General features: G+C 44.2%; 1 protein-coding gene across 1 annotated transcript in view; it reads left to right on the top strand.

Annotated features, from left to right (window-relative positions):
* Positions 1–26,952, top strand: part of DDR2 (discoidin domain receptor tyrosine kinase 2) — a 1,312,077-nt gene that overhangs the window by 891,442 nt on the left and 393,683 nt on the right. The window contains exons 10-11 of the mRNA XM_044301410.1: positions 7,610–7,740; positions 21,196–21,394. Of these exons, the coding sequence (XP_044157345.1) occupies positions 7,610–7,740; positions 21,196–21,394 (330 nt within the window). The remainder of the gene's footprint in view (positions 1–7,609; positions 7,741–21,195; positions 21,395–26,952) is intronic.

The raw sequence follows: 26,952 nt of genomic DNA, 5'->3' as shown, positions 1-26,952 counted from the left end.
ATTAAATCGGATAACCATCCGAGACCCATACCCTCTTCCTCTCATTCCTGACCTGTTTAATCAGTTTGCGGGTGCTAGGTGGTTCTCCAAACTTGATCTTAGGGGGGCCTACAATCTGATTCGTATTAAGGAGGGGGATGAGTGGAAGACAGCGTTTAACACCCCTGAGGGGCATTATGAAAATCTAGTTATGCCTTTCGGTCTGACCAATGCTCCTGCCGTCTTTCAACATTTGTTAATGACATTTTTAGTCATCTAATCGGCAGGTTTGTGGTAATATACCTAGATGATATTTTAATTTATTCGCCTGATTTGAGAACACATGAGGAGCATGTCAGACAAGTACTGCAGGTCCTACGGATGAATGAATTATATGCTAAGATTGAAAAATGTGTCTGTCTCAGGGTCCGTCTCCTGGCAAATGGCGTCCTTGTGCTTTCTTTTCGAAAAAACTATCTGCAGCAGAAAAGAACTACAATATTGGCAATAGGGAACTATTAGCTATTAAACTTGCGTTTGAGGAGTGGCGCCACTTCTTAGAGGGGGCAGTCCACCCCGTCACTGTGATTACGGACCACAAAAATCTCCTGTACCTCGAATCAGCTAAGCGTCTCACCCCTAGACAGGCTAGGTGGTCGCTATTTTTTACCAGGTTTAACTTTGTTATTACCTATCGTCCTGGGGCAAAGAACACCAAGGCTGATGCACTATCTCGTTGTTTCCCTGGAGGGGGTAATGTGAGTGATCCGGTGCCCATTCTACAAAGAGGAGTGGTTGTCTCTGCGGTACACTCTGTTTTGGAGGGGAAGGTGTTAGAGGCCCAGGGGGACGCCCCGGTCTCTTGCCCCTCAGAGAAATTGTTTGTACCGTTGAACCTACGTTTCGAATTATTAAAGGAACATCATAATTCGGCACTTGCTGGGCACCCGGGTAGTAAAGCAACCTTGGAGCTATTGTCTCGTCGTTTTTGGTGGCCAAGGTTGCGTCAGGATGTATTGGATTTTGTGTCTTCTTGTTCTACCTGTGCACGCACAAAAGTTTCACATACACGTCCTGCAGGGTCTCTATTACCACTCGTCATTCCCAATAGACCGTGGACACATCTGTCAATGGATTTTATCACTGACTTACCTTTGTCTGCGGGTAAAACAGTGATTTTGGTAGTAGTGGACAGGTTTAGCAAAATGGTACACTTCATTGCGTTACCCGCACTACCTAATGCTAAGACTCTTGCTCAGGTATTCGTCAGTGAAATCGTGAAGCTTCACGGGGTCCCCTCCCATGTTGTTTCGGATCGGGGTACCCAGTTTATTTCTAAATTTTGGAAAGCTTTTTGTTCCCGTTTGGGGGTACACTTGTCCTTTTCCTCAGCTTTCCATCCTCAGTCGAATGGACAGACTGAGCGAACCAACCAAAACCTTGAGACATATCTAAGATGTTTTGTGTCTGAAAACCAAGAGTTGTGGTCATCATATTTACCGTTAGCTGAGTTTGCCATAAATAATCGTCGTCAGGAATCCACTGGCAAGTCACCATTTCTTGGTGCATATGGTTTTCATCCCCAATTCTGTACTTTCAAAGAGGGGGGGTCTTCTGGGGTTCCCGAAGAGGAACGTTTTTCGTCATCTCTTTCATCGGTATGGCAGAAGGTGCAAGTTAACTTGAAAAATATGGGAGGTAAATACAAATGAATGGCTGATAAGAGACGGTCGCCAGGTCCGGACCTAGGAGTGAATGACTATGTGTGGTTGTCTACTAGGAATATTAAATTGAAGGTTCCCTCTTGGAAACTGGGTCCTAGGTTTATTGGCCCTTACAAAATTGTAGCCATCATCAACCCCGTGGCTTTTCGCCTGGAGTTACCTCAGACTTTTAAAATTCATAATGTTTTTCATAAGTCGTTACTCAAAAAATATGTTCCACCTCTAGAACCATCACCGCTGCCACCCCCTCCTGTTGTCGTGGATGGTAATCTAGAATTTCAGATATCCAAAATTGTTAATTCTCGTCGGGTCCACCGCTCTCTTCAATATCTGGTGCATTGGAGAGGTTACGGTCCCGAGGAAAGAATGTGGGTTCCTGCGTCTGAGGTAAACGCCGACAGGTTAGTTCGGGTTTTTCATGCCTCTCATCCTGAGAGACCTGGTCCTGAGTGTCCGGAGGCCCCTCGTAGAGAGGGGGGTACTGTCACGAGGGTATCGAGAACCACGCCTGACTCCGTTATACCCGGGGTCAGGAAGTCGCAGCGGTTGGCTGCACGCTCTATTTAAGATAGGGCTGTTTTCCTTATGGTAGCTTTCTGGGTTTGCTTTGCAAACCCTTTTGGCTCACTCAGGGATCTGTAGCTCCTTCTCCTCAGCTGTTCCTTGTCCAGCACTCCCAAACCTCCTTATATTCCTCTCTCACACTTCTCTGGTTGCCAGAGATAGAGCTTCCTGCCTGGACATCTATCCTGACCCACTGGAGCTGTGTTGCTGCGTTCTCTGACTGTTGATTCAGAACGCTACCCTCCGGATCCCTGTTGGACCTTTGTGGACAGTTGTTGTCGTCCACCTGGGTGTTTGTGTTTGTCTGTGTTTGTCTGTCCTCTCCCTGGTGTTTCCCTCTTAGTGCAGTGGTGAGGACTAGCGATCCCACCAGCCCGTTCACTATCTAGGGCTCATTTCAGGGAAAGCCAGGGTTTAGGCACGTGATCGCCGCACGGGTGAGGAACCCGTCTAGGGACGTCAGGGCAGTCAGGTGCCAGCCGCAAGGTGAGTTAGGGGTCACCACCTTTCCCTCTCCCTTAGGCAGGGCTTTCCCTGTTTTCCTCCCTGTACGTGACACCGGTCATTACAATAAGATGGAAGTTTTGTTGGTACTATTTTAGGGTACATATGATTGACAACAAATGGAAGAATAATATTCAGGCGGCACTCATCAGTCGGTGCAACAAGCTTTTTTTTAATTCTCCAGGATAGATCGCTGGATACATCAGAAGCTGAATACATTGAAAGCTGTAGCTGGATACATCAGAAGCTGAATACATCAATGGCTGAATACATCAGAACGCTAAGTTCATGTATAAAGCTGAGTACATAAATGGCTGGATTCAAAAGCTGAATACAAATGTGATGTGTCATGGGACGGACTTAAATACATGCAGTGATTGAGGTTCGGCGATGGCCTTTTCGCACGTCAGTGCTTCATCAAAGGGAATCGGTCACCTGGTTTGACCATATTAAGCTCTCACCATTGCCATGTTTAATAAAATACCTTATCTCCTGCAGTGGTTTTCTTTATTATATTCATGCTTTTATTTGTATTATGCAAATGAACCCTGAAGGTGCCCGAGTGCGTTATTCTTCACCCTCTGAGCCCAGTAACGCCTCCCTGCAGTGCCTAGATCGCCTTTATTTAGAGCCCAAGTACGCCCCCTCGTTATGCAGTATCATCCCACACCCTAGTTTAACAGCTCTGCTACATCAGCTAATTCATTCAAGCCACGCACCTGGAATCTTTAATTTGTCTGGCTGAAATCTCGCGCAAGCACAGTACCGCCTACTGCCTGCGCCTGTGTGATCAAACCGCTCCATTTTGAAAGATTTTTTTGCGACTGTCGTGTCGCAGCATGTCACAGTGCGAGACCATTGACTATCATTATAAAAATTGTCATGCGAAAAAATGTTGCGTGACAAATTTCATTGTGTAGCCCTAGCCTTAGAGTCTGTTTATTGGGACCACACCCAGCAGGAATAAAGCCACAGGAATCCACTGCTATTGAAGAGGGTTTAGTGTACAGGGTGGGCCATTTATATGGATACACCTTAATAAAATGGGAACGGTTGGTGATATTAACTTCCTGTTTGTGGCACATTAGTATATGTGAGAGGGGAAACTTTTTAAGATGGGTGGTGACCATGGCGGCCATTTTGAAGTCGGCCATTTTGAGTCCAACTTTAGTTTTTTCAAAAGGGAGAGGGTCATGTGACACATCAAACTTATTGGGAATTTCACAAGAAAATCAATGGTGTGCTTGGTTTTAATGTAAATTTATTCTTTCATGAGTTATTTACAAGTTTCCGACCACTTATAAAATGTGTTCAATGCGCTGCCCATTGTGTTGGATTGTCAATGAAACCCTCTTATTCCACTCTTCACACACTGATAGCAACACGGCAGGAGAAATGCTAGCACAGGCTTCCAGTATCCGCAGTTTCAGGTGCTGCACATCTTGTATCTTCACAGCATATGAAACCAAGCACACCATTGTTTTTCTTGTGAAATTCCCAATAAGTTTGATGTGTCACATGACCCTCTTCCTATTGAAAAAACAAAAGTTGGATTCAAAATTGCTGACTTCAAAATGGCCGCCATGGTCACCACCCATCTTGAAAAGTTTACCCCCTCACAAATACTAATGTGCCACAAACAGGAAGTTAATATCACCAACCATTCACATTTTATTAAGGTGTATCCATATAAATAGCCCTCCCTGTAGAAATGAGAGAGAAAGAGAGAGAGAGAGAGAGAGAGAGAGAGAGACAGAGAGAAATATTCTGGCTTCGCAAAGTTGCAAAAATACTGCTTTGTGACTTTTTGGGCCTTTTTTGTAAAACAAAAAGCAGCAATATTTTTCGTCTTTACAATATTCACTCCAGTTTTTAAAGGTGAATGGTAAAGTGTGGTAAATTAGACAATAATTATGTAAATTTGTTTTAATTTCCACTCCCTCCACATCCACAATTGGTTTGCTGAACATGTATGTGTATTCAGTGGGGAGAGGGGAGAAATCCACTCTTCACTGGCAGCAGTTAGAGCAAAAATATTCACTTCATCTTATCCTTCTCTTCCCAATAACATCTGCCGTACTTAACAATACACTTTAGATTTCATTTTTTTCGTGTTCATTTTTTACTCCCTGCCTTGCAAGACCTATATTTTTTTTTTCTATTCACACAGCCGTATCAGGGCTTGTTTTTTTGCAAGACAAGGTATAATTTCAAGTGGCACCATTTAATATTCCATACAATGTAGTGGGAAGCTGGAAAAATTCTAAAAGTAGTGGGAATTGAAAAACAATGCAATTATTTTATGGATTTCGTTTTTACAGTGTTTACTGCTCTATAAAAGTTAAGTTTCCCTTTATTCTTCAAGTCATTATGATAACAATAGCAAATATGGTTTTCCCTACTTTAAAGCTCTGACATTTTTTTCTTTGCTTTGCCATATTCCGACGCCTATGACTTTTTAACATTTCCTAAATTTCAATACCGAGAACAGCCATTATACAATGTACAGCACTGCACTTGTATGCGCAGCCCTCTCCAGAAGGCAAACATGTCTGGTGGATGTCATGCATCATTCAATTTATCAAACATTGTGCAACAATTGATAAAATTGATACAAATTATGTCATAATATACTCCTTTAAAACATAAAAAAAAAAAAGGCTAACAATGTTGTATAATTTCTGTAATTAATTTAGGATTAGTAATTCAAGTATGCGTCTTCTGTAGTTGTAAGGAATCTTTTCCGACAAAACAATATATCAATCTGCTTTGCTCTTCCTGCTCTATAATATGCTACCTTCAGCTCATACACCGTGTTCAACTTTACAGGTTCCCTTTAGGGCTCATGCACATGAATGTATTTTTGGTCTGCATCCAATTAGCATTTTTTGGTGGTCAGATGCAGACCCATTCACTTCAATGGAGCCTCAAAAGATGCAGACAGCACTCCTGTCTGTCCGCATCCACATATCTGTTCCGTGTCTTCCACAAAATTATAGAACATGTTCTTATGTTGTCAGCATTACTGTCAAGGATAAGACTGTTCTATTAGGGGCAAGCCGCAAAATGCAGAATGCACACAGCCGGTATCCATGTTTTGCGGATCCGCAATTTGCGGACAAAGAAACAGCCAACGGTCATGTGCATGAGCCCTTAAACTGGGATGAATGCTGTTTTTCCTATGTTTACAGAGTAATTTATTGGAGCACCTACATTTTGAGTTAATTTGAATTGAATATCATGTACTGCAGTGTATCCAGTGTAAGAAATCTCATCTTTGGAAATGTGGCTGCTGAGTAGTGTTTAGAGAACCTGTGTTTTCAAGTTTGTCATACAAGAATTCTGTTATGGATTCTGCTACCAAGGACCATAAGTTATGGTATGGTATAAGTTACAAACCTTGTATGCTGAACTTGAGAATAAAAGTTTGCTCAACACTACTGCTGAGGTGTCACTGATTATTTATCTACATCTACCCTTACATGCTGGTCTCTCAAGATAAAGTATGCAGCATGTGCTCTTGAGGCTAGTATCACACGTGCGGTTTTTGAAACAGTTGTGGAAACTTTCCATTTCCTTTTAATCCACTCATGGCTTTGGCTCAAACTACATCAAAAACAGTTTGTGTGAATCCAGCCAAAATATTACTATTCCCTGCCTACAGAGTGATCATTACATTTGACTGACTAGTTACTAGATGAACTGCACATTTCCTGTCACTGGAACTTTGATTTTGGAAACATTGGGGGTCATTTATGAATAGATATTTCCCAATTTTTGCCATATATCTGTTGCAGATTAGGTTACAAAGGGGATTTGTGGCCAAATCTGCGACTTCTTCCGTATCCACGCCACACACGCCAGTTCTAAAAAAATAGGGGGCGTGCCATGGGCAGAGAAGGGGGCTGGGGTTCTTGGCTCATCTCATTTATCATTTTCTACTCCTGTTTTAGGCGTAGAAAATTATCAAAATCTACGCCAGCAATGGAGGTGGCGTAAATTTAGGCTGGAGCCTCGTTTATTTTTGCGGACCCATTGACTTGAATGGAGCCACGGAAAGTGATTTGCGGGCAGTAATAGGACATGTTCTATCTTTCAATGGAATGGAAAAGCGGAAATACTGAAACGGAATGCATACAGAGTACATTCAGTTTTTTTGCGGAACCATTGAAATGAATGATTCCGTATACGTACCGTATATGGAACACAAAAAACGGCCAGTAAACGGGAAAAAAAAAAACGGTTGTGTGCAGGAGGCCTAACTCTGCACCTCCTGCACATGACCGTTTTTTTTCCCGTTTACTGGCCGTTTTTTGCCTTCTGTATACGGTTCGTATACCCAATCATTCATTTCACTGGTTCCGCAAAAAAAATGAATGTACTCCGTATGCATTCAGTTTCCGTATTTCCGTTTTTCTGTTCCGTTGAAAGAACATGTCCTATTATTGCCCGCAAATCACGTTCCGTGGCTCAATTCAACTCAATGGGTCCACAAAAAAAACGGAACACATATGGAAATGCATCTGTATGTCTTCCATATCTGTTTTTGCGGAACCATCTATTGAAAATGTTTTGCCTAGCCCAAGTTTTTCTATGTAATTATTCTGAACTGTATATGCCATACAGAAAACGGAACAGAAAAACTGAACGTAAACGGAAACACAACGGAAACAAAAAAATTGAACAACCGCAAAACATTGAAAAAGCCATACGGTCGTGTGCAGGAGGCCTTATTAAGACATCTACATCTAACATGCCAGTCTTAATAAATCATCCCAATTGTATGTAAAATATTTTTGAAACCAATAAAGTGTTATAACATAGTATTCTCTTTTTAGACCCTACTCTTAAAATAGATGACAGCAACACACGCCTTCTGATTGGTTGTTTAGTTGCCATCATCTTTATACTAGTGGCGATTATTGTGATTATACTGTGGCGACAGTTTTGGCAGAAGATGCTAGAGAAGGTACATTTTATCATTTTTATGCCAATATTTTAAATTATTATAATTGTGCCAAATCATTTGTGACATGTAATAATGAAATCCTAGACGTGAGTTTGTTTGAAGATATTCGTATAATGTATATCTCGTATAATCATTATCTGTTATCTCAATGATTTCCACCTCAAGGCAGAGGAAGAAGGTGACTAGTTTTCTTTATTTTAATGCACCTACATGGGTCCATACTAGGGAACTGTATGGCTTCTGTAGTGCTATATATTCTCTGTGCACGTCACTCCAATTAGTAATATATAGGCTACTAATGGAAGACTTTGAGATATCCCACTGTAAAGGTTTACAGGATGCAACATTGCTAATAGGATCCCAATGTGAAAAAAAGTATAACAGACTTAAATTTAAGTTTTTCTGTATGCCTTTCAATGGAATAATATCATGTACTATGCTATTCCATACTGCATAAAAGCTATACCAACCTATACCAGCTCAACATTGGCCAAAACATTATCTTGGTCTTTTTCAAATAAATGGAGCACTTCAAATACGCGTGGCATATACTGTATGTGAGGTATCTTCTTCCAATCAATACAGCAGATATAGGCTCCAAACATGACGTTAAAGAGGTTTTACAGGTGTTCAATATTGATGCCCTATACCCAGGTTAGGTCAGCAATATTTGATTGTTTGGGTTCCAACAGAAGGCATTGCCACTAATCAGCTGTTTGAAGAGGCTACATTGCTCTGGTGAACACTGCAACATCTTCACACCATACCAAGCACAGTGCCGTCCATTGTATAGCAGGTGTGCTTGTTATTGTAGCCCAGGCCCATTCATTTGAATGATATTAAGCAGCGCCTAGGCCACATGACTAATGAATATTACTTCATTGGCTTAGGAAGAGGCTGTGGCGCTCACCGGAGTGACGTGACCTCTTCAAACAGCTGATTGGGGCGGTTGCCAGGGGTCAGACCCCCACAGTCAGAAATTGATGGCCTATTCACTTGGAAAAACCCTAACATAGTCTTCCTTGTAACTAGGGATGAGCGAACTCGAACTGTATAGTTCGGGTTCGTACCGAATTTTGGGGTGTCCGTGACACGGACCCGAACCCGGACATTTTCGTAAAAGTCCGGGTTCGGGTTCGGTGTTCGCCGCTTTCTTGGCGCTTTTGTGACGCTTTCTTGGCGCTTTTTGAAAGGCTGCAAAGCAGCCAATCAACAAGCGTCATACTACTTGCCCCAAGAGGCCATCACAGCCATGCCTACTATTGGCATGGCTGTGATTGGCCAGAGCACCATGTGACCCAGCCTCTATTTAAGCTGGAGTCACATAGCGCCGCCCGTCACTCTGCTCTGATTAGCGTAGGGAGAGGTTGCGGCTGCGACAGTAGGGCGAGATTAGGCAGATTAACTCCTCCAAAGGACTTGATTAACTGATCGATCTGCAGCTGTGGATCATTGAGCTGCTGATCCTCAATTGCTCACTGTTTTTAGGCTGCACAGACCGTTTGTCAGTCTCATTTTTCTGGGGTGATCGGCGGCCATTTTGTGTCTTGTGGTGCGCCAGCACAAGCTGCGACCAAGTGCATTTAACCCTCAATGGTGTGGTTGTTTTTTGGCTAAAGCCTACATCAGGGTGAAGCTGTCACACCAAGTGCATTTAACCAGCAATAGTCTGTTCATTTTTTGGCCATATACAAAATCAGGGGCAAGCTGCGCCTGTCACCAAGTGCATTTAACCCTCAATGGTGTGGTTGTTTTTTGGCTAAAGCCTACATCAGGGTGAAGCTGTGACACCAAGTGCATTTAACCAGCAATAGTCTGTTCATTTTTTGGCCATATACAAAATCAGGGGCAAGCTGCGCCTGTCACCAAGTGCATTTAACCCTCAATGGTGTGGTTGTTTTTTGGCTAAAGCCTACATCAGGGTGAAGCTGTCACACCAAGTGCATTTAACCAGCAATAGTCTGTTCATTTTTTGGCCATATACAAAATCAGGGGCAAGCTGCGCCTGTCACCAAGTGCATTTAACCCTCAATGGTGTGGTTGTTTTTTGGCTAAAGCCTACATCAGGGTGAAGCTGTCACACCAAGTGCATTTAACCAGCAATAGTCTGTTTATTTTTTGGCCATATCCCAGTCTAATTCTGTCACTAAATCCATACCGGTCACCCAGCGCCTAAATACTAGGCCTCAAATTTATATCCAGCTAAATCTGTCCCTAGTGCTGTAGCTGGGCGAGTTATTTAGTGTCCGTTCAAGCACATTTCTTGTTCTGGGTTGAAATACAATTCCCAATTTAGCAATTTCATAATTTAGTGGTTCCTGCTATATCAGAGCTATTTGAAATCTATCCCAAAAAGGGTATATAATATTGAAGGTGCACATTGGGTCATTCAGAATAACTTCACACACACCCGCTACTGTGTATTTCCAAGTCTAATTCTGTCACTAAACCCATACCTGTCACCCAGCGCCTAAATACTAGGCCTCAAATTTAAATCCCTCTAAATCTCTCGTTACCGCTGTACTGTTGTTGCTGGGCAAGATATTTAGTGTCCGTCAAAGCACATTTTTTGTTCTGGGTTGAAGTACAATTCCCAATTTAGCAATTTCATAATTTAGTGGTTTCTGCTATATCAGAGCTATTTGAAATCTATCCCTAAAAGGGTATATAATATTGAAGGTGCACATTGGGTCATTCAGAATAACTTCACACACACGCTTCTGTGCATTTCCAAGTCTAATTCTGTCACTAAATCCATACCGGTGACCCAGCGCCTAAATACTAGGCCTCAAATTTAAATCCCTCTAAATCTCTCGTTACCCACCGCTGTACTGTTGTTGCTGGGCAAGATATTTAGTGTCCGTCAAAGCACATTTTTGTTCTGGGTTGAAGTACAATTCCCAATTTAGCAATTTCATAATTTAGTGGTTTCTGCTATATCAGAGCTATTTGAAATCTATCCCTAAAAGGGTATATAATATTGAAGGTGCACATAGGGTCATTCAGAATAACTTCACACACACCCGCTACTGTGTATTTCCAAGTCTAATTCTGTCACTAAACCCATACCTGTCACCCAGCGCCTAAATACTAGGCCTCAAATTTAAATCCCTCTAAATCTCTCGTTACCGCTGTACTGTTGTTGCTGGGCAAGATATTTAGTGTCCGTCAAAGCACATTTTTTGTTCTGGGTTGAAGTACAATTCCCAATTTAGCAATTTCATAATTTAGTGGTTTCTGCTATATCAGAGCTATTTGAAATCTATCCCTAAAAGGGTATATAATATTGAAGGTGCACATTGGGTCATTCAGAATAACTTCACACACACGCTTCTGTGCATTTCCAAGTCTAATTCTGTCACTAAATCCATACCGGTGACCCAGCGCCTAAATACTAGGCCTCAAATTTAAATCCCTCTAAATCTCTCGTTACCCACCGCTGTACTGTTGTTGCTGGGCAAGATATTTAGTGTCCGTCAAAGCACATTTTTTGTTCTGGGTTGAAGTACAATTCCCAATTTAGCAATTTCATAATTTAGTGGTTTCTGCTATATCAGAGCTATTTGAAATCTATCCCTAAAAGGGTATATAATATTGAAGGTGCACATAGGGTCATTCAGAATAACTTCACACACACGCTTCTGTGCATTTCCAAGTCTAATTCTGTCACTAAATCCATACCGGTGACCCAGCGCCTAAATACTAGGCCTCAAATTTAAATCCCTCTAAATCTCTCGTTACCGCTGTACTGTTGTTGCTGGGCAAGATATTTAGTGTCCGTCAAAGCACATTTTTTGTTCTGGGTTGAAGTACAATTCCCAATTTAGCAATTTCATAATTTAGTGGTTTCTGCTATATCAGAGCTATTTGAAATCTATCCCTAAAAGGGTATATAATATTGAAGGTGCACATAGGGTCATTCAGAATAACTTCACACACACGCTTCTGTGCATTTCCAAGTCTAATTCTGTCACTAAATCCATACCGGTGACCCAGCGCCTAAATACTAGGCCTCAAATTTAAATCCCTCTAAATCTCTCGTTACCCACCGCTGTACTGTTGTTGCTGGGCAAGATATTTAGTGTCCGTCAAAGCACATTTTTTGTTCTGGGTTGAAGTACAATTCCCAATTTAGCAATTTCATAATTTAGTGGTTTCTGCTATATCAGAGCTATTTGAAATCTATCCCTAAAAGGGTATATAATATTGAAGGTGCACATAGGGTCATTCAGAATAACTTCACACACACGCTTCTGTGCATTTCCAAGTCTAATTCTGTCACTAAATCCATACCGGTGACCCAGCGCCTAAATACTAGGCCTCAAATTTAAATCCCTCTAAATCTCTCGTTACCCACCGCTGTACTGTTGTTGCTGGGCAAGATATTTAGTGTCCGTCAAAGCACATTTTTTGTTCTGGGTTGAAGTACAATTCCCAATTTAGCAATTTCATAATTTAGTGGTTTCTGCTATATCAGAGCTATTTGAAATCTATCCCTAAAAGGGTATATAATATTGAAGGTGCACATAGGGTCATTCAGAATAACTTCACACACACGCTTCTGTGCATTTCCAAGTCTAATTCTGTCACTAAATCCATACCGGTGACCCAGCGCCTAAATACTAGGCCTCAAATTTAAATCCCTCTAAATCTCTCGTTACCCACCGCTGTACTGTTGTTGCTGGGCAAGATATTTAGTGTCCGTCAAAGCACATTTTTTGTTCTGGGTTGAAGTACAATTCCCAATTTAGCAATTTCATAATTTAGTGGTTCCTGCTATATCAGAGCTATTTGAAATCTATCCCAAAAAGGGTATATAATATTGAAGGTGCACATTGGGTCATTCAGAATAACTTCACACACACCCGCTACTGTGTATTTCCAAGTCTAATTCTGTCACTAAACCCATACCTGTCACCCAGCGCCTAAATACTAGGCCTCAAATTTAAATCCCTCTAAATCTCTCGTTACCGCTGTCCTGTTGTAGCTGGGAAAGTTATTTAGTGCCCGTCAAAGCACATTTTTTGTTCTGGGTTGAAGTACAATTCCCAATTTAGCAATTTCATAATTTAGTGGTTCCTGCTATATCAGAGCTATTTGAAATCTATCCCAAAAAGGGTATATAATATTCAAGGTGCACATTGGGTCATTCAGAATAACTTCACACACACGCTTCTGTGCATTTCCAAGTCTAATTCTGTCACTAAATCCATACCGGTCACCCAGCGCCTAAATACTAGGCCTCAAATTTATATCCCGCTGAATTTGAATACAATACATTGGGCCAAATAATATATTTGTTGTTGTGGTGAACCATAACAATGAGAAAAACATCTAGTAAGGGACGCGGACGTGGACATGGTCGTGGTGGTGTTAGTGGACCCTCTGGTGCTGGGAGAGGACGTGGCCGTTCTGCCACATCCACACGTCCTAGTGTACCAACTACCTCAGGTCCCAGTAGCCGCCAGAATTTACAGCGATATATGGTGGGGCCCAATGCCGTTCTAAGGATGGTAAGGCCTGAGCAGGTACAGGCATTAGTCAATTGGGTGGCCGACAGTGGATCCAGCACGTTCACATTATCTCCCACCCAGTCTTCTGCAGAAAGCGCACAGATGGCGCCTGAAAACCAACCCCATCAGTCTGTCACATCACCCCCATGCATACCAGGGAAACTGTCTCAGCCTCAAGTTATGCAGCAGTCTCTTATGCTGTTTGAAGACTCCGCTGGCAGGGTTTCCCAAGGGCATCCACCTAGCCCTTCCCCAGCGGTGAAAGACATAGAATGCACTGACGCACAACCACTTATGTTTCCTGATGATGAGGACATGGGAATACCACCTCAGTATGTCTCTGATGATGACGAAACACAGGTGCCAACTGCTGCGTCTTTCTGCAGTGTGCAGACTGAACAGGAGGTCAGGGATCAAGACTGGGTGGAAGACGATGCAGGGGACGATGAGGTCCTAGACCCCACATGGAATGAAGGTCGTGCCACTGACTTTCACAGTTCGGAGGAAGAGGCAGTGGTGAGACCGAGCCAACAGCGTAGCAAAAGAGGGAGCAGTGGGCAAAAGCAGAACACCCGCCGCCAAGAGACTCCGCCTGCTACTGACCGCCGCCATCTGGGACCGAGCACCCCAAAGGCAGCTTCAAGGAGTTCCCTGGCATGGCACTTCTACAAACAATGTGCTGACGACAAGACCCGAGTGGTTTGCACGCTGTGCCATCAGAGCCTGAAGCGAGGCATTAACGTTCTGAACCTGAGCACAACCTGCATGACCAGGCACCTGCATGCAAAGCATGAACTGCAGTGGAGTAAACACCTTAAAACCAAGGAAGTCACTCAGGCTCCCCCTGCTACCTCTTCTGCTGCTGCCGCCTCGGCCTATTCTGCTGCTGCCGCCTCGGCCTCTTCCTCCGCCTCTGGAGGAACGTTGGCACCTGCCGCCCAGCAAACAGGGGATGTACCACCAACACCACCACCACCACCTCCGTCACCAAGCGTCTCAACCATGTCACACGCCAGCGTTCAGCTCTCCATCTCACAAACATTTGATAGAAAGCGTAAATTCCCACCTAGCCACCCTCGATCCCTGGCCCTGAATGCCAGCATTTCTAAACTACTGGCCTATGAAATGCTGTCATTTAGGCTGGTGGACACAGACAGCTTCAAACAGCTCATGTCGCTTGCTGTCCCACAGTATGTTGTTCCCAGCCGGCACTACTTCTCCAAGAGAGCCGTGCCTTCCCTGCACAACCAAGTATCCGATAAAATCAAGTGTGCACTGCGCAACGCCATCTGTAGCAAGGTCCACCTAACCACAGATACGTGGACCAGTAAGCACGGCCAGGGACGCTATATCTCCCTAACTGCACACTGGGTAAATGTAGTGGCAGCTGGGCCCCAGGCGGAGAGCTGTTTGGCGCACGTCCTGCCGCCGCCAAGGATCGCAGGGCAACATTCTTTGCCTCCTGTTGCCACCTCCTCCTTCTCGGCTTCCTCCTCCTCTTCTTCCACCTGCTCATCCAGTCAGCCACACACCTTCACCACCAACTTCAGCACAGCCCGGGGTAAACGTCAGCAGGCCATTCTGAAACTCATATGTTTGGGGGACAGGCCCCACACCGCACAGGAGTTGTGGCGGGGTATTGAACAACAGACCGACGAGTGGTTGCTGCCGGTGAGCCTCAAGCCCGGCCTGGTGGTGTGTGATAATGGGCGAAATCTCGTTGCAGCTCTGGGACTAGCCAATTTGACGCACATCCCTTGCTTGGCGCATGTGCTGAATTTGGTGGTGCAGAAGTTCATTCACAACTACCCCGACATGTCAGAGCTGCTGCATAAAGTGCGGGCCGTCTGTTCGCGCTTCCGGCGTTCACATCCTGCCGCTGCTCGCCTGTCTGCGCTACAGCGTAACTTCGGCCTTCCCGCTCACCGCCTCATATGCGACGTGCCCACCAGGTGGAACTCCACCTTGCACATGCTGGACAGACTGTGCGAGCAGCAGCAGGCCATAGTGGAGTTTCAGCTGCAGCACGCACGGGTCAGTCGCACTACAGAACAGCACCACTTCACCACCAATGACTGGGCCTCCATGCGAGACCTGTGTGCCCTGTTGCGCTGTTTCGAGTACTCCACCAACATGGCCAGTGGCGATGACACCGTTATCAGCGTTACAATACCACTTCTATGTCTCCTTGAGAAAACACTTAGGGCGATGATGGAACAGGAGGTGGCCCAGGAGGAGGAGGATGAGGAAGAGGGGTCATTTTTAGCACTTTCAGGCCAGTCTCTTCGAAGTGACTCAGAGGGAGGTTTTTTGCAACAGCAGAGGCCAGGTACAAATGTGGCCAGCCAGGGCCCACTACTGGAGGACGAGGAGGACGAGGATGAGGAGGAGGTGGAGGAGGATGAGGATGAAGCATGGTCACAGCGGGGTGGCACCCAACGCAGCTCGGGTCCATCACTGGTGCGTGGCTGGGGGGAAAGGCAGGACGATGACGATACGCCTCCCACAGAGGACAGCTTGTCCTTACCCCTGGGCAGCCTGGCACACATGAGCGACTACATGCTGCAGTGCCTGCGCAACGACAGCAGAGTTGCCCACATTTTAACCTGTGCGGACTACTGGGTTGCCACCCTGCTGGATCCACGCTACAAAGAGCCCACCTTACTTCCTGCACTGGAGCGTGATAGGAAGATGCGCGAGTACAAGCGCACGTTGGTAGACGCGCTACTGAGAGCATTCCCAAATGTCACAGGGGAACAAGTGGAAGCCCAAGGCCAAGGCAGAGGAGGAGCAAGAGGTCGCCAAGGCAGCTGTGTCACGGCCAGCTCCTCTGAGGGCAGGGTTAGCATGGCAGAGATGTGGAAAACTTTTGTCAACACGCCACAGCTAACTGCACCACCACCTGATACGCAACGTGTTAGCAGGAGGCAACATTTCACTAACATGGTGGAACAGTACGTGTGCACACCCCTCCACGTACTGACTGATGGTTCGGCCCCATTCAACTTCTGGGTCTCTAAATTGTCCACGTGGCCAGAGCTAGCCTTTTATGCCTTGGAGGTGCTGGCCTGCCCGGCAGCCAGCGTTTTGTCTGAACGTGTATTCAGCACGGCAGGGGGCGTCATTACAGACAAACGCAGCCGCCTGTCTACAGCCAATGTGGACAAGCTGACGTTCATAAAAATGAACCAGGCATGGATCCCACAGGACCTGTCCGTCCCTTGTCCAGATTAGACATTAACTACCTCCCCATAACCATATATTATTGGACTCCAGGGCACTTCCTCATTCAATCCTATTTTTATTTTCATTTTACCATTATATTGCGATGCTACCCAAAGTTGAATGAACCTCTCCTCTGCCTGTGTGCTAGGCCTAAATATATGCCAATGGACTGTTGCAGTGGTGGCTGACATGAAGCCTGATTCTCTGCTATGACATGCAGACTAATTCTCTGCTGACATGAAGCCAGATTGTCTGTTACGGGACCTCTCTCCTCTGCCTGGGTGCTGGGCCTAAATTTATGACAATGGACTGTTGCAGTGGTGGCTGACGTGAAGCCTGATTCTCTGCTATGACATGCAGACTGATTCTCTGCTGACATGAAGCCAGATCCTCTGTTACGGGACCTCTCTCCTCTGCCTGGGTGCTGGGCCTAAATTTATGACAATGGACTGTTGCAGTGGTGGCTGACGTGAAGCCTGATTCTCTGCTATGACATGCAGACTGATTCTCTGCTGACATGAAGCCAGATCCTCTTTTACGGGACCTCTCTCCTCTGCCTGGGTGCTGGGCCTAAATTTATGACAATGGACTGTTGCAGTGGTGGCTGACGTGAAGCCTGATTCTCTGCTATGACATGCAGACTGATTCTCTGCTGACATGAAGCCAGATCCTCTTTTACGGGACCTCTCTCCTCTGCCTGGGTGCTGGGCCTAAATTTATGACAATGGACTGTTGCAGTGGTGGCTGACGTGAAGCCTCATTCTCTGCTATGACATGCAGACTGATTCTCTGCTGACATGAAGCCAGATCCTCTGTTACGGGACCTCTCTCCTCTGCCTGGGTGCTGGGCCTGAATATATGCCAATGGACTGTTGCAGTGGTGGGTGACGTGAAGCCTCATTCTCTGCTATGACATGCAGACTAATTCTCTGCTGACATGAAGCCAGATTGTCTGTTACGGGACCTCTCTCCTCTGCCTGTGTGTGTGCTGGGCATAAATATATGCCAATGGACTGTTGCAGTGGTGGCTGACGTGAAGCCTCATTCTCTGCTATGACATGCAGACTGATTCTCTGCTGACATGAAGCCAGATCCTCTGTTACGGGACCTCTCTCCTCTGCCTGGGTGCTGGGCCTAAATTTATGACAATGGACTGTTGCAGTGGTGGCTGACGTGAAGCCTGATTCTCTGCTATGACATGCAGACTGATTCTCTGCTGTCATGAAGCCAGATTGTCTGTTACGGGACCTTTCTCCTCTACCTGGGTTCTGGGCCTAAATTTATGAAAATTGACTCTTACAGTGGTGGGTGACGTGAAGCCTGATTCTCTGCTATGATATGAAGACTGATTCTCTGCTGACATGAAGCCAGATTGTCTGTTACGGGACCTTTCTCCTCTGCCTGGGTTCTGGGCCTAAATTTATGAAAATTGACTCTTACAGTGGTGGGTGACGTGAAGCCTGATTCTCTGCTATGATATGAAGACTGATTCTCTGCTGACATGAAGCCAGATTGTCTGTTACGGGACCTTTCTCCTCTGCCTGGGTTCTGGGCCTAAATTTATGAAAATTGACTCTTACAGTGGTGGGTGACGTGAAGCCTGATTCTCTGCTATGATATGAAGACTGATTCTCTGCTGACATGAAGCCAGATTGTCTGTTACGGGACCTTTCTCCTCTGCCTGGGTTCTGGGCCTAAATTTATGAAAATTGACTCTTACAGTGGTGGGTGACGTGAAGCCTGATTCTCTGCTATGATATGAAGACTGATTCTCTGCTGACATGAAGCCAGATTGTCTGTTACGGGACCTTTCTCCTCTGCCTGGGTTCTGGGCCTAAATTTATGAAAATTGACTCTTACAGTGGTGGGTGACGTGAAGCCTGATTCTCTGCTATGATATGAAGACTGATTCTCTGCTGACATGAAGCCAGATTGTCTGTTACGGGACCTTTCTCCTCTGCCTGGGTTCTGGGCCTAAATTTATGAAAATTGACTCTTACAGTGGTGGGTGACGTGAAGCCTGATTCTCTGCTATGATATGAAGACTGATTCTCTGCTGACATGAAGCCAGATTCTCTGTTACGGGACCTCTCTCCTCTGCCTGGGTGCTGGGCCTAAATTTATGACAATGGACTGTTGCAGTGGTGGCTGACGTGAAGCCTGATTCTCTGCTATGACATGCAGACTGATTCTCTGCTGACATGAAGCCAGATTCTCTGTTACGGGACCTCTCTCCTCTGCCTGTGTGTGTGCTGGGCCTAAATATATGCCAATGGACTGTTGCAGTGGTGGCTGACGTGAAGCCTCATTCTCTGCTATGACATGCAGACTAATTCTCTGCTGACATGAAGACAGATTCTCTGTTACGGGACCTCTCTCCTCTGCCTGGGTGCCGGGGCCTAAATATCTGAGAATGGACTGTTCCAGTGGTGGGTGACGGGAAGCCAGATTCTCTGCTATGGAACCTCTCTCCAATTGATTTTGGTTAATTTTTATTTATTTAATTTTTATTTTAATTCATTTCCCTATCCACATTTGTTTGCAGGGGATTTACCTACATGTTGCTGCCTTTTGCAGCCCTCTAGCTCTTTCCTGGGCTGTTTTACAGCCTTTTTAGTGCCGAAAAGTTCGGGTCCCCATTGACTTCAATGGGGTTCGGGTTCGGGACGAAGTTCGGATCGGGTTCGGATCCCGAACCCGAACATTTCCGGGATGTTCGGCCGAACTTCTCGAACCCGAACATCCAGGTGTTCGCTCAACTCTACTTGTAACTGTGCGTATGCTTTAAAAAAAATTTTTTTTAAAGCATTAGGGTACGTACATTCATATGTTGTGGAAATGTAGCAGAAAATCTGCAATGTTATTGCTAGAAATCTGTAGTACAGGAAAACGCACTAAATCATGTGTTTTTGGTTTGGATTTCGTTGCAGAAATGCTGCTTAGGGTACTTTCACACTTGCGTTTTTCTTTTCCGGCATAGAGTTCCGTCACAGGGGCTCTATACCGGAAAAAAACTGATCAGTTTTATCCCCATGCATTCTGAATGGAGAGTAATCCGTTCAGTTTGCATCAGGATGTCTTCAGTTCAGTCGTTTTGACTGATCAGGCAAAAGAGAAAACCGTAGCATGCTACGGTTTTCTCTCCGGCCAAAAAAACTGAATACATGCCTGAACGCCGGATCCGGCATTTTTTCCCATAGGAATGTATTAGCGTCGGATCCGGCATTCAGAATACCGGATCCGTCGTTCCGGCATGCGCATGCGCAGATCGGCTAAAATATGAAAAAATGTACAAGACGGATCCGTCTGTCCGCATGACAAGCGGAGAGACGGATCCGTCCTTGCAATGCATTTGTGAGACGGATCCACATCCAGTCAGCGGCAGATCGGCGGACAGACGACGGAACTGCCCGCCAGATCACACTGCCGCAAGTGTGAAAGTAGCCTTATTTGACACAGATTTCACTCTTCGCATTGCAAATCAAAGATAAAAATGCACAGCATAAATTCTGTACCACATGTCAATTTTGGTGAATTTTTTCCACAGATTGTGAATGAAAATTGATTTAAAAAAACATTAATTTTGCTGATACTGTAAATCTTAGGTAGGGTATTGGCTCTCCTTAAAAAGGCCAGCCCTGTATGGAAAATTACTGGAAGTGCTCCATGGTATGGTGACTTATAGGCAATGCCCCATGTGAAAAGAACATGCAAAGAGGTATCTCATGTGCCAAGACTTATTGACTCATGGGGAGACACTTCTACAAGGTGGCATTATCAAGATGGTTTCTCTTTCCTTGGGCGATAACTATTTGCATACTAGTACTGTAAAATACTGCAGCTTTTCTTTCACAATTTAGCAATAGAAAATTTGCAGTTTCCACAACATGTGAACGTACTCTGTGGGTGGTTTTTTCACACTTGGATTTTTTGGGAAAACAAGAAAAGTTTGTTTTTTGTACCAAGGCCAAAGGTAAATACAACAGGATGGAAAATGATAAGACTGTCCTTTATATTTTACTGAACATTTGGATCCGATTCTGGTTTTAGCTAAAAATAAACAACATGAAAAATGGCTACAAAACTGTGTTAAAAAAAAAAAAAAAAAAAAAAGAACTAGTGTAAAACTACTATTAGGGTCCATTCACACGTCTGCAAAATGGTTCCGCATCCGTTCCGCAATTTTGCAGAAGGGTGCTGGGTCTGCAACCATTCTGCAAAATTGCGGAACGGATGCGGAACCATTTTGCAGACATGTGAATGGACTTTTTAATGGTGCTGCAAAAGATGCGGACAGCACATCTGCACTTCAGTTCCGTGGCCTCGCAAAAAATGGAACATGTCCTATTCTTGTCCACAGCCACAGATAAGAAAAAGCATTTCTATCATAGTGCCGGCCATGTGCGGTCCGCAAAATGCAGAACGCACATGGCCGGTGTATCCGTGTTTTGCAGATCCGCAATTTGCGGACCGCAAAACAGTTGAAGATGTGTGAATTGGCCCTTAGGCTGGGCTCACGCATGCAGTTTTTGTTCAACATTTTTTATTAGCCAAATCCAGGGGTGGATCCAACGGAAATTGAAACTATAAAGGAGAAATTTGATCTTGTCTTTTTAACTTCTGTCCTTTGCTATGTTTGTAAAAAAAAAATGCATGAGCGACTCAAACCTAAAAATATTTTTAATAAAATGTATTTTTGTTTTCTTTTTATTTTCAGGCATCCAGAAGGATGTTGGACGAGGAACTGACTGTCAGCCTCTCAATCCCCAGTGATTCAGACACATACAATACAAATCAAAGGCATGAATCTATGTCAGCTAGTGAACATGATTTCAACTCCACCTATGACAGGATATTTCCTCTTGGGCCAGACTATCAGGAACTGACAGCACAAGCAGTAGTAGAAGAGGAAGCTGGTATGCAATACAAAGTCTGGTAATATTAAAGGGGTGGCAGTATTAAATTTTTCTATATGGCTCACAGTGGGTTAATATTAAAAAAAGAAGCCATACTCCCCCTAAATGCGACAATTTCAATGCTGCTCCACTCCCCACTGCTCTCCTCTTCCTGTCCTGGCTTGACAAACAGGAAATGCCTGTCAATACCTGCTAAGCCAGTATCTTACCATAGCAGTTACCTGCCACAGCATAAAGGAAAAATTCATACTTTTTTGCATCAGACTCCATCAGTATAATGTCTATTGTGATAAGGTGTATTTAATATAATGTACATTACTATAAGCAAGTAACAGGGTGTGCATGTGAACGGAACAATAATTATACTTTCAAAGACCATTTGGGTAAAAATTGCCCCTAGTACTTCCTTCCATACAGATCAAGCGCTGAATGTCACTGCCCTAGGACAAAAGTGATGCTGCCACTGCTAAGAGGAGTTCATTTCATAGTATACATTTCTCTAAAATTACGTTTTTTTTTTGTAATCTGTAACTTCCTTTTGGTTTAGGTCACCTAGGAGCTGTGATCAGATACATTTTGGTTTGTGGTTTACGTGATGTAGGAAAAATTCAAAACCAAATGAGGATTTGTTGGCATAATTTTATGTTATATCCAGTCAGTGTGTATTAGCAAAATCATGCATAGTGGAATGTTGTTTCTTAAACAGTATTTGCATACCTACATAAGGGAATGATGGCTGTGCAGAAACAAGAGAATACTTATCTTGCAATCCTACCAGCAGCTATGCTCCTCTCCTGTGTTTAAAGCCGCGGACAGCTCCACTTCCGGATGGACTGATGTCACTGCCTTCTTCAGATGCTCCGCTGCAACCAATGATTACAGGCAAGAAAATTTGAGCCACAACACATAGTGGCATGCATGCAATTTCAAATACACACTGACATCAATGACTGTATATGACTACATCACGTAAACCACAAACCAAAAGGACACAGACACAAGAGAACCCTATCAGTCATATCCAAGGACACAGCAGTAGCGGTGCTCCAAGTGCTAATTCCATTGCCTCGGTGCTCCAACTATGTCACTTACAACAATATAAAAACAAATCTATCACTGCAGCAGTTGATCGTATAGCCATGCGAGGAATGTGCCCTGAGCACAGAAATGCAGAGGGTTGAAGGGGCACCCAGGCAGTTTATTTAGATGGTGAAGCAAGAAACCTCTTCACCATTCAGCACAGCTGTGCTGCTCCAGAGCAGAATGAACATCACAATACTAGGATGTGTAGGAGGAGCATGCGGGCCCATGAAAAAGCCTATGCGCTCCTTCTACAAAGACCAGTTGTGCAATGTGTGTGTAACCACATTGTGCTTCTGCTGCTGGGGAACACTAGATGTGCCTGATCATCAGGGAAACAGATGAGTATTCTGTGTATTTTTCTTTTTAATTCATTAATGGAGGAGGTACAACTGAAAGGGCAAAATATGAGCATTACTACTGTAAGGGGCCACAATGAGGGAATTAGTACTGCAGAGGGGCACAATGAAAGGGGAGAGCTATCCCCGAAACGCGTGGCACTGAGGAAGGGGAGAGCTATCCCCGAAACGCGTGGCACTGAGGAAGGGGAGAGCTATCCCCGAAACGCGTGGCACTGAGGAAGGGGAGAGCTATCCCTGAAATGCGTCTGGCGAGTGTTTCACCCCTGAAAGACTTGAACCCTGATCGGACAGTGCACTGTTAAAACCAGAAAAGATATTGAGGAGTCAAAAAAATACGCTTTGTATACATCTACCTCAAATCAGCTGAAAACTATCACTGGCACTTAAACCCACGTGACATACAATATATCAGTACGGTTCCTGCCTGTAGGAGACTATCTCATGTGACTTTTGTGCAAAGAACTTTTTCAGAGATTTTTTTCGAAACCTGAAACGAAAGTCTATGTGAATATTTTCATGGAAATTAATTACAGAACATTTGGGAAACATATGGACTGCACTAACAAATAGTGATATATATTTGTATGCCGTTGTTGGCTGCTGATAACTAAGTGTATCTTTATATATACTATTGTGATACATAGCAATCAGACATAGGAACATCACGTCTGTTAAGATAATAATCATAGCAGAGCAGGCTATAGTAAAGAAGTACCCAGGGCATTTGCAATCCTTGTAGATACCTGTATATTTCAGCATCTGCAATAAGAAAACCAAATATGGGAATAACTGAATCTACAGTTTAATTCTTTTTTATTTTGATATTTTATCATATGTACATTTTTATTGTATTTTATTGTATTTTATCAGGTACTGTTAGAATAAATTGATTAGACTCCGTGAGGCTCCGCAAGTATGAGTGTGCCAATCTTATAGTTATAATATTATTCAAACCAGCATATACAGTACAGACCAAAAGTTTGGACACACCTTCTCATTCAAAGAGTTTTCTTTATTTTCATGAGTATGAAAATTGTAGATTCACACTGAAGGCATCAAAACCATGAATTAACACATGTGGAATTATATACATAACAAAAAAGTGTGAAACAACTGAAAATATGGCATATTCTAGGTTCTTCAAAGTAGCCACCTTTTGCTTTGATTACTGCTTTGCACACTCTTGGCATTCTCTTGATGAGCTTCAAGAGGTAGTCACCTGAAATGGTTATCACTTCACAGGTGTGCCCTGTCAGGTTTAATAAGTGGGATTTCTTGCCTTATAAATGGGGTTGGGACCATCAGTTGCGTTGTGGAGAAGTCAGGTGGATACACAGCTGATAGTCCTACTGAATAGACTGTTAGAATTTGAATTAGGGCAAGAAAAAAGCAGCTAAGTAAAAAAAAACGAGTGGCCATCATTACTTTAAGAAATGAAGGTCAGTCAGTCCGAAAAATTGGGAAAACTTTAAAAGTGTCCCCAAGTGCAGTCACAAAAACCATCAAGCACTAAAAAGAAACTGGCTCACATGCGGACCGCCCCAGGAAAGGAAGACCACGAGTCACCTCTGCTGTGGAGGATAAGTTCATCCGAGTCACCAGCCTCAGAAATCACAGGTTAACAGCAGCTCAGATTAGAGACCAGTTCAATGCCACACAGAGTTCTAGCAGCAGACAGCAGAGGAGACTGTGTGAATCAGGCCTTCGTGGTAGAATATCTGCTAGGAAACCACTGCTAAGGACAGACAACAAGCAGAAGAGACTTGTTTGGGCTAAAGAACACAAGGAATGGACATTAGACCAGTGGAAATCTGTGCTTTGATCTGATGAGTCCAAATTTGAGATCTTTGGTTCCAACCATCATGTATTTGTGCGACGCAGAAAAGGTGAACGGATGGACTCTCCCACCGTGAAGCATTGAGGAGGAGGAGTGATGGTGTGGGGGTGCTTTGCTGGTGACACTGTTGGGGATTTATTCAAAATTGAAGGCATACTGAACCAGCATGGCTACCACAGCATCTTGCAGCGGCATGCTATTCCATCCGGTTTGCGTTTAGTTGGACCATCATTTATTTTTCAACAGGACAATGACCCCAAACACACCTCCAGGCTGTGTAAGGGCTATTTGACCATGAATGAGAGTGATGGGGTGCTGCGCCAGATGACCTGGCCTCCACAGTCACAGGACCTGAACCCAATCGAGATGGTTTGGGGTGAGCTGGACCACAGAGTGAAGGCAAAAGGGCCAACAAGTGCTAAGCATCTCTGGGAACTCCTTCAAGACTGTTGAAAGACCATTTCAGGTGACTACCTCTTGAAGCTCATCAAGAGAATGCCAAGAGTGTGCAAAGCAGTAATCAAAGCAAAAGCTGGCTACTTTGAAGAACCTAGAATATGACATATTTTCAGTTGTTTCACACTTTTCTGTTATGTATATAATTCCACATTTGTTAATTCATAGTTTTGATGCCTTCAGTGTGAATCTACAATTTTCATAGTCATGAAAAAAAAGAAAACTCTTTGAATGAGAAGGTGTGTCCAAACTTTTGGTCTGTACTGTATGTGATTACTACACCGATACACAGGTTAGCACACAAAATTCTCTGAGAGGACCAAATATGTCAGGGCTACGGAAAGTTTCCAAAAGAAAGACCCAAAACCAGAATGTGGATAGTCACAGCACTAGGTATCCAGTCACAAGTAGTAGTAGTACTAGGCCACACTTGTCTCTGCTGGCTTCAGAAAGGTGCAACATTATCATTGAAGAGAAAAAGGATGAGATTGTGGATTAGATAGCTCAGTCCTGACTCCTTTTCTCAGTCACAGCAGGATGACATGGAGGTGACTTTGGAGTCTGACACTGTTCCATGGTGTCAATCAGCACAGCGTTTTTCCTCCTTACAGCCCCAGAGAAGGCTTTTAGTGGAGCCCTCTCAGTCTTCACTGCTACTTCCTAATGTTTAGAGGTTGGGGATCCCATGCATAGATGTGTTGATAGTGGTGGTAATAATGGCACCAGTATCAATGACATTGGCAGTGGAGGCAGCAACAGTGGCAGTCAGGGAAAACGCAGCGCAGGGGAGGGGGCCCAGTATCCCACAATGATATATCACAGTCTGATAAAAGTAGCAGGGAGGGTCAGGACTCCGATGACGATTGTGTGCGGGACAGGACTTGAGAGCCAGATTGGGGTGCTGAGGAAGAGGCAACATCAGTGAAGGAGGGCGGTGGTGGCAGGAATAAAGAACAGAATTACCTTATACTAACATTATTCCACTGGCGCTTGTGCTTTCCTTGTCTGTCTATGCTGCAGTATCGCAGCAGTACCGCACTCCCTGCTGCTTTAAGAGAAAACTTCACAGTAAAAATAGTATATGGGATACCACACACCTCCTCTCTGATAAAACCCTTCTCTGTGGGTTTTAATTAAGGGAATATCGGTCAGGTAGCTATAATATGGAGTGTGCCCCGGCCGGTGGTACCGCTCAGTATAGTTCAAAAGCTCGCGCTCACTTGGAGCAACTAGTGAAGTCACTATTAGAGCTACGGATAGCCGTGAGTGCAAAACCCACAGAGAAGGAGAAAGAGAATATTAGCCATGGATACAGTATCAAAAGCAAGGTAATCTTGAATTTTGATTGACATGTGTTAGTGGCTGCCTGTAGTGGAGGAATCAGTGTGATTACACCACACAAAAAAAAAACTTTTCATCTGCTACTGGGCAAAAACTATTTGTCTTATACTAAATCAAGTGTGCGTATTACAAATCCTAGTTTATTTACAACTGCCTATCCAGGCAATAGAACCTGTCTTGACCCAGGTATAAATTAATACTTCACTTTTATTTGAATACAAGTAAAACCTAAATGCTAAGTGTGTGCGAGGTGCACTCTTTAATTGAACTTAAACAGAACCAATTTTTTTTCTGTTCTGTTTAAGTTTAATTAACCTAACTAACGCAGGATCGCGTTCCGGAGGTGGCTGTCTCAGGCAGAGTCACGCATCTATGCATTATCTCACGAGACGCAAGATTTCCTGTGAACGCGCGCACGTTCACAGGATCGGAAGGTAAGCGAGTGGATCTACAGCCTGCCAGCGGCGATCGTTCGCTGGCAG

This window comes from Bufo gargarizans, chromosome 7 (genome assembly GCF_014858855.1).
Source record: "Bufo gargarizans isolate SCDJY-AF-19 chromosome 7, ASM1485885v1, whole genome shotgun sequence".
NCBI lineage: Eukaryota > Metazoa > Chordata > Amphibia > Anura > Bufonidae > Bufo > Bufo gargarizans.
This window is presented reverse-complemented; position numbering and strand designations above follow the sequence as displayed.